This window comes from Pseudochaenichthys georgianus, chromosome 10, assembly GCF_902827115.2.
Source record: "Pseudochaenichthys georgianus chromosome 10, fPseGeo1.2, whole genome shotgun sequence".
Classification (NCBI taxonomy): Eukaryota; Metazoa; Chordata; class Actinopteri; order Perciformes; family Channichthyidae; genus Pseudochaenichthys; species Pseudochaenichthys georgianus.
Window position 1 is genome coordinate 12,131,182 of NC_047512.1, and position 8,403 is coordinate 12,139,584.

At 38.2% G+C, this 8,403-nt stretch overlaps 2 protein-coding genes across 2 annotated transcripts; one reads left to right on the forward strand and one right to left on the reverse strand.

The window, feature by feature from the left end:
• On the forward strand, nt 1–3,859 carry LOC117454021 (uncharacterized). The gene is made up of 9 exons (XM_034093074.1): nt 1–43; nt 176–505; nt 885–1,124; nt 2,719–2,725; nt 2,805–2,920; nt 2,986–3,048; nt 3,315–3,329; nt 3,409–3,470; nt 3,755–3,859. The coding sequence occupies exons 1-9, from the start codon at nt 1–3 to the stop codon at nt 3,857–3,859; spliced, it is 981 nt and encodes a 326-aa protein (XP_033948965.1).
• An 821-nt stretch (nt 3,860–4,680) lies between these two features.
• On the reverse strand, nt 4,681–8,173 carry LOC117453745 (signal-regulatory protein beta-2-like). The gene is made up of 6 exons (XM_034092707.1): nt 8,097–8,173; nt 7,613–7,957; nt 6,780–7,118; nt 5,973–6,089; nt 5,608–5,666; nt 4,681–5,029 (listed from the first exon to the last, which is right to left on the reverse strand). Exons 1-6 carry the CDS (start codon nt 8,137–8,139, stop codon nt 4,910–4,912), a joined length of 1,023 nt encoding a protein of 340 aa, XP_033948598.1. The 5' UTR covers nt 8,140–8,173; the 3' UTR covers nt 4,681–4,909.
• Between the last annotated feature and the right edge of the window lie 230 nt (nt 8,174–8,403).

The window sequence follows — 8,403 nt, forward strand, 5'->3', positions numbered from 1 at the left end:
ATGTTACTGCTATCGGTAACACTGCTTCTTCTTCATCAAGGATGTAGGTGCAAGTATTAAGTTAAATATTTACATTTAGATGGTTCCGATACCTTGTTTTTGCATGTTGAATACTAATTGTGTTCACTAATAGTTTTTTACTGTTTCACGGTTTGTATTCTGTCATTTATTTCAGATACGCTGGCTCCAGTGACTACAGTTCAACTTGGTGAATCTGCGACCTTCACCTGTGCTCTGCATAATACTGAGATAAGGCGCAAAGACCTCCGCTGGTACAAGCAGAGTGCTGGAGAGACTCTGACTTTAATTGTGACACTGCTCTTATCCTCCAAACCTAAGTTTGCACCAGGACTTTCTGAGTCAAGATTGGAGGTAAATACTGGAAACAATTTAAGCACCCTGACCATTCGGAGGACAATCCCAGAAGATGAAGGAATGTATCACTGCTCAATTGAGGATTTTCTTAGGAATCGTGTATGGAGTGGGACATATTTGTTATTAAAAGGTAAACATGTGATCTAATTTTTTATAAGATTTTCAAATGTTTTAGATCTGATATAAAGCTTCAAAATAGCTTTAAGTATCCGAACCCTGATTTGAACATCTACAAAATGGTTCGAAGAATTTATTTCCAATTATTTGTGATGATTTGGGTTCTTGATAAAAAAAAAAATCTAATTTCACCATGCCCTGAATCTTAAAATTAAGTTAAAACCACAAATTAACTACATTATCCAGTTTTTCTTGTTTTTTTTTAATGAAGCACTAATCAATGTTTAACAATGTATTTTTTTTTCTTTGATCAAAAATGTACCACATTTAAGATGGATGTAAACACATTTTAGGCTGTTGAATGTGGTTTTTAACACTTTTTTATTTTCTAGGAAACACTCAGAGGACTTCAAACTATTCTGTTGTTCAGTGCCTGACATTATCTGATCCGGCTCCTCAAGAAAACTCGATGACCCTTCAGTGTTCGGGCCTCTCTAATTCGGAGAATAAAACATGTCAAGGAGACATCCGTGTGTTCTGGTTTGGAGCTGGATCAGATACATTTCGTCCAAACATCATGTACACTGATGGAAGAAGACCAAAGGAATGTGAGAAGTTACACACACACAAGAGTTGTGTTTATCCAACACGTTCTCACTCCCATCCCGTCACATATTGACGGACGGTCAGGCCCCCTCCCCGTCGCTATATTACGTACCCTTGCCCGTCAGGCTTCTACGGGCAGGGCGTCCCATAGACCTTCATTGCGGACAGCGGACCCCTTGACCGTCAGGCTTCTCCGGGCACGGCGTCCCATAGACCTTCATAGACCACGTGATCAACAACGATGGCCGACCTTCGTGTTATTCTCGGTGGAAAATGCCTATTTTAAGGTTCATTTGGCCATTAAAATGCGTTTTGATGTTGTTACGTTCCCTTGTAGAGCTAGGGGTACCAAGGGAAGTAGCGACACACCAGATAGCCGGACGAGAGAAAAAGGAGAGGAAACGGAAGGCTGAAGGAGTTTAAGTGAGGTTTTAATCCGTCAATACGTAAGGCGGCTCACCAGCCACATTACAACACAAACGTACAATAAACAACACAACTAGGCTGGGTTGTACACAGAGACAGGCTGCACACATGCAGCCAGACGAGAAGGAGAGAAAGAAGGGGCCCTCACTGCCGTCCTCCTCCGGTCCTATATGGAATCCTTGATTGTAAAGTAGGAGCACCTGGGAAGAGGCTGTACCTGGGAAGAGGCTGCACCTGGGGACAATCAGAGGGAGAGAGAGGAAAACACACACACGCCCACACCCACACACACTACGGCACGTAACAATGTCATTTCATGCGAGTAATGAGTTTTTATTTCTGATTATTTGTGCAGTACATGTACATGATGTTTAGTTTGCTAGTTATGACGAAGATTACTTCATGAATGTGTACACATTCATGGTTGCTAAGGTGGTTGCTATGGACGCTGCAACAGCTCCCAGACCACGTGATCAACAACAATGGCCGACCTTCGTGTTATTCTCGGTGGAAAATGCATATTTTAAGGTTCATTAAGGCTCTGAGCCCCGTATTTTCCTCACAGACGGCAACACTAAAGGTCTAAAATAAAGACCTAAATGAATATTTGGGATGTTTTTGCCTTTAGATTCTCCCAATAAGTCCAAGTACAGAGGGTGACTTTGCTGTGAAAAAACACATTTCCACCAAAAAAACGTTAGCATTCATGAAGTAATCTTCGTCATAACTAGCAAACTAAACATCATGTACATGTACTGCACAAATAATCAGAAATAAAAACTCATTACTCGCATAAAATGACATCAAAACGCATTTTAATGGCCAAATGAACCTTAAAATAGGCATTTTCCACCGAGAATAACACGAAGGTCGGCCATTGTTGTTGATCACGTGGTCTGGGAGCTGTTGCAGCGTCCATAGCAACCACCTTAGCAACCATGAATGTGTACACATTCATGAAGTAATCTTCGTCATAACTAGCAAACTAAACATCATGTACTGTACATGTACTGCACAAATAATCAGAAATAAAAACTCATTACTCGCATAAAATGACATCAAAACGCATTTTAATGGCCAAATGAACCTTAAAATAGGCATTATGAAGGTCTATGGGACGCCCTACCCGTAGAAGCCTGACGGTCAAGGGGTCCGCTGTCCGCAATGAAGGTCTATGGGACGCCCTGCCCGTAGAAGCCTGGCGGGCAAGGGGTACCCTGTACGTAATATAGCGACGGGGAGGGGCCCTGACCGTCCGTCAATATATGACGGGATGGGAGTGTTTATCGCTTCTTAAAGAACTTCAGCTCATCTGATGCCGGGACTTACTACTGTGCTGTGGCCACATGTGGAGAGATATTATTTGGAGATGTTACACATCCGCAATTAGGTATGGTTTTATAATGTTGAATATTAGAGGTGATATTCGAAAAATGTTCGTAACATTATGATTGCTTTGTTTTGCGCTGGTGATAGCGATCGTCTGCTTGGTCATTTCTGTGATTGGAAACATTGTTTTCTTCTGTTGCTGAACTTCAAAATGTAAAGGTAAGTGTTTTTTTGAAAATGGTATACACTGATTTTATTACATATTGTGCAAGAGGTGTAACATCATAAAGGACAGGATTAACCTCAACCTCATGCTTTAAGATAAAATAATAAATAACAGCAGGAGTTGGGTCTTAACAGAAATATTTTATTTAAGATATTACATAAAATAAATGTATGAGCAAACACTGGCAGCATGATGTGTCCAATTTTCTGTTTGGTCAAATGTCTGTCTTATTAAGCTACTAAGAAACAAAGTAATGAATTGGGGTTACGATCCTTATATAAAATTAAGCTTAAACCAATAACTTTTGGGTTTTTCTTTTTCATTTTTAGGAATAGAAAACCCCACTGGGCAAGCAAGATATGACAACTCAAGCCAACCAGTGCATGATATGGTAAGTAATGACACAATATTTGTTGTCATCTTTTTTAATAAGATGAAAATAATCAAACAGCACCACTAACAGTAAACATGTAAGGGAGGAAGTACATCAGGCTGGTCATAGTGCGATGTGAGCAGCAATCTAAATCCTCTGGTGGATTCATTTTGTCCAGAGTGACCGGCTGTACGAGGTCCTTCTAATTACATGACTACTTACCAAATCAACCAATCTGTTTATAAATTCAAACGAAACTGTGTAAAAGTAAATGTATAATGAGCTTTTTATTTGCAGCACAGATTGAAGGGGGAAATTATCTGAACTATGCTGCCCTTCATTTCTCTGGAAGGAAGGCTACAAGAGGAAGGAATAAGAGTGATTTGAGTGAGGTTTTTCCATGCTAAAATCTGAAATCATACGGATGCTTTTTATATAACCCTTGACCATTATTTGATCTGCTCATCCTGTGTTTGAATCTGTCGTCATTTTATCTTAGAAATACTAACGGAAATATTAAACATTAAAACAAATAATTGAGAAAAAAGTTTTTCTTAAGATTTATTTAGGGCCATTAAGCATAACTTTTTTGTAAAAGGAAATATCACATCTGTACTTAAGTAAAAGAGCTAACACCAAAAAATGATGTTAAGCTAATATAATAAAGAATTAGATTCTTAAAAAGCATGTATTAATGCAGTGGTCACCAGTATCTGATCAATCATAACGACCCATCATAATTGAAAGGTCCTTTTCAACGGGGGTGAAAATATAATTATTTTGTGATATGATAATTATCTGCTTGGTCCTTTTGGGGTTGTTGTAAAAGTTGTCTTCATCTGGCACTTTGAGTACAGAAACAAAGTGAAAGTGAGTGAGAGAGGAAAACATTTGCAAAAACAAAAATGATCATGTTTGGGTTTAAGAAGTGATGAACAGTGGCAGCAACATAGTAAATGTTACATTACTAATAGATATCTATCACTCATATGAATAGACGTATCTTTTTCCAGGAAGTGTAATTATTTTGCCATGCTGGTACTAATATAGTTTTGTCTTTTTATTAGATACTTTACTTTGTGTTTAATGTTACCTATCACACGTAAAAACTGGACTCATTGTGCACTCACTGTTCCTGTATTGTAGCCCGTTCTGAATATACTGTCTTTGCATATTAACCCAACCTAAAGCCTAAACAGTGTTGTGTTTAGATAAAAACTCAAAAGTGTTTCAAAGTTCAAGCCGAACATTTATTAAAACAACAACAATTAACTAAGAACTGTACAACAGGTCTCAGGTGACTTTATCAAACAAAACATGTCACACAATTTTCTGAATAAAAACAACAAAGATGGATTTTCTGGCAGAACTCTTCAATAACGAATCAGTCAATTATTCAGTGTTTATTCAAGATCAATCTAACATGAAACACAATAGACCTTCTTTTGTCGTTTGGGTCACTGATGATCTGTCATGCCAGAGTACAGACAGTCCTGCGGTAGCTCACTGTTTTTCCATCTTTTGGCTTTTCTTGAGGGGAAATCCAGCGCTACATAGTTCAGTGCTGCTCCACCGCCCTGCAAAAGAAAATACATAGGATTGTGAGCTTTAAAGTTCCTCTATTATACTATTTTTCATCAATATATTATAGGTCTCAGATATATACAAAACATGTCTCTGAAGTGTTTGGCTCCAAACACCAAACAGATCATTGCAGCATCCCATAATCCCCTCTGTTTCAGCCCTGATTCAAAAGTGCTGATTCTCACCTTAGTTGGTGATTGGCTAATGGTTACACAAGCCAAACATCGTTATGACATCATAAAGTGGCAAAAATCTGATCAGCTCATTTTCAGACAGGTTTTTATATAAATGGATCAGGACAAACAGAGAGAGAATCTTCTTTCCTGTAACTTTCAGAATCTCTTTACACAGAGACACATGTTTTTGTATAAGAGACATGAAAAAGTGGATTTTGCATAATAGGTCCCCTTTTAGAGCATTTAAACAACAACCAAGTGAATATCAAATTAAACATCAAAATTATATGTCAAATGTGCAGTTAAGGACCCAAAGATTTCTGGGTCTTTTTCTAACCAAATTGTAATTGCAATTACTGCAGTCATTCATAAGATGATATTTAAATTATCTTTACCACATTAATTGATTCATCCTCAGCCAATCCTTCATGAAGATCATGGTTGGAAGATTCTCCTGTAAAAAAAAATGACAGGCAAACAATGAAGCTATGGTTGTCATTTCACATCAAAGTTTGTGGTCCAGGAATAATTACTTTACCGCTGGTCACAACCCCACATTTTAATCTTTACTGGCATTTCATTTACATTAGTGCACGTAGAAGAGCTGAAAGCTGAAGCTATTAATGTACCAATTCAGACGCTATGATTACCATTATCAAACCGTTACAATTACTGCAAAACCTAGGTAAAAATATGCTGAACTGCTGAATCCTAACTTGGTTAATGTATCAAAGACTTTCCACAAACCCCATGAATCTACCTTTGCGATGTTCACAAACTGACTTTTGATTTCTGAAGATTATAAGAACAGCAATCACAATCAAACAGCAGGCCAGCAGCACCCCGAGCACAGGCACAAATAGGTCCAGTTGTTGTCCTGTAATGAGAAAAACAATTACAGAGAAAATGTACTCTTAGCTCAAATGTAATTGAATTGCTTTTACATTAGTAAATAATTATAATTAATTATAGTTATCACTAAAAACCCAAGTGATGATCCACTACTGTACATATTTTTGCGTGTCAGATAGGAGGGCTTGTTGCCCTAAGCAGTAAAAACTGAAAGGAAAACCAACCAATTGTTTCACAGCAGCAGTGACTTGATATACTTTAAAAACGCTTTTTGTAGTTGTGGCAGCGGGGTGTGGTTAGGGCGCCGGCTGCTGGAGTGAAGGGAGTGGCTCGGCCGGAGGCCAGACAGCTGATCGGAATCAGGTAATCAGTGCCGGAATAAAAGCATGTCGTAACCTGGTTCTGGTCTAATAAACGACTGTGTTACACGAACATGCTCTTTCCGTCCATATTTGAACCCTGTGTGAGCGGAGAGGCTCACAGTAGTATTGCTCTAATGTGCAATTTTAGAGCCATATGTTATAAGCTGCACAAGTACATGAACAGCAAAAAGTCCTTGATGTACAAAAGAGTACCGCAGGAAATGTATAGGAAACACACACACTGAAAAAACTGATAGGGAAATATAGCGGAGGCAGCTAACACTAAAGCCTATTAAGGAAGCAATCAAATAATCAACATCGATGCATTGTGAATTAAAGAAGACGTAACATACTTGTCTCCACTGTAGTTCCTTCTCCAAACAGGATCTGTCCACATGTAGCCACAGCACAGTAATACGTCCCGGTATCAGAGGAGTTGTGTATAGTTTTGGACAGACTGAAGACACAACTTCTTTCCTTTTGTTCCTCACTGTGAGTGTAAAGGATGTTTGGATGGGATTCTCCTGATCCAGACCTGAACCAGTACACATTGTGTTCACCTGGACACTGATTTGCGCTTTCATTGTTTTTGGAGAGGAGTGAACACTGGAGAGTCACTGAGTCGCCGGGCAAGACCAACTCAGTCTCCGGACTTTGTTTCACGTAAATAGATTTCTTCAGGTTTTTATGATCTGTGTGATGGACAAAAAGGCCGGATTGAACTAAAGGGTAGCAAGTTAGTTAGAGTTGTCAAAGTCAAAAGTCAACTTTAATGTCAATCTTACTCAGTTTGTGTTTACAGACAGAGATCGAAATGACGTTTCCAACAATCCTGAATATAGAATTATACAATATAGATATATATAAAGATATGTATAAAATATGTATATCCTATATACACAATTAACAGACACATATGCACACATTAAGATAATAAATACAACAATCAATATATATACTAAATAATATAACAAAAATAACAGTCACTTCAATATCAATATCTTTGGTGCAAGATTGTCCATAGAATGTGCATTTATTGCAGATTGTCCATAAAAGTGTAAAAAAGGTGTCTTGTGCTGGATTTGAGTGTCTGAGTGTGTGTGGGGAGTTATAGTCCAGTGGGGGAAGAGGAGGGAGGGGAGGGAGTAATTGACAAAGCAGCAAACAATAAATGAACATACTTTACCTTTAACAACCAAAAGTGTGCTATTAACCAATTCCATGGTGTATGCTGTTCCTGATTGACAGAAGTACGTTGCTTCATCTTCTTTAGTTACATTTCTGAAGTTCAGAACAAACTGAGCATTCAGTTTTTTAACAGTTAGTCTTGAGTTTTGAAATTCTCCTTGAAGTGCTATGTCCGCCAAAGTTCCTGCTGCAACTGTTTCGACCATATATCCAAACTTCAGTTTATACCAGTAAAATAACCCGGCTTCATTTTCAACAGTTGAACATGCCAAACACAAATCATCGCCAACTTCCACCACAGTCAGAGAGATCTGGTGAGAATCCTCTGCAGTTTGAATCAAGGCTGAAGAAAAGAGATAAATAAAGTCTCAACAACTGTTACAAGTTCAACAGAAGACAGTTAGATACAATAATTATTTTTATACAAAACTATATATTACAGTTGTATTCATCTTAAAGTAGAAAAGGGAAGTTGCACTCACACAATGCACTTAGAAAATTCAAAGCAGCCAGTCCTCCAATCATTGTGGCACAGAGCCCTGCTCGTGCACCACTGATGTCTTCACACTCAAATGGAAGATTTTGTGTCATGGTGATCAAGGCTTACAAAGTGGAAATCAAACCGATTGGCTGAGACATAATGTACTTCCTGTAACATTTTCCAAACCGATGACCCATTTTTGGTAGATATAGTAACGAATGCTTTTTTCACTGTATCAAAGCGAAGGCAGCTAAGGTGTACATTTAAAGTCGACGAAAGGTTATTTATAGTGTATACTAAATACTAAA

What these genes read in the sequence shown, in the direction of transcription:
- LOC117454021 (XM_034093074.1), top strand. Translation starts at nt 1, where the DNA reads ATGTTACTGCTATCGGTAACACTGCTTCTTCTTCATCAAGGAT. An exon ending in GCTTCTTCTTCATCAAGGAT is followed by an intron (nt 44 to 175) that starts GTAGGTGCAAGT and finishes CATTTATTTCAG; the next exon opens with ATACGCTGGCTCCAGTGACT. An exon ending in ACATCCGCAATTAGGTATGG is followed by an intron (nt 2,921 to 2,985) that starts TTTTATAATGTT and finishes GATTGCTTTGTT; the next exon opens with TTGCGCTGGTGATAGCGATC.
- LOC117453745 (XM_034092707.1), bottom strand. Translation starts at nt 8,139, where the DNA reads ATGATTGGAGGACTGGCTGCTTTGAATTTTCTAAGTGCATTGT. An exon ending in AGGAACTACAGTGGAGACAA is followed by an intron (nt 6,090 to 6,779) that starts GTATGTTACGTC and finishes TTCTCATTACAG; the next exon opens with GACAACAACTGGACCTATTT. An exon ending in AGGATGAATCAATTAATGTG is followed by an intron (nt 5,030 to 5,607) that starts GTAAAGATAATT and finishes TTTCTTTTGCAG; the next exon opens with GGCGGTGGAGCAGCACTGAA.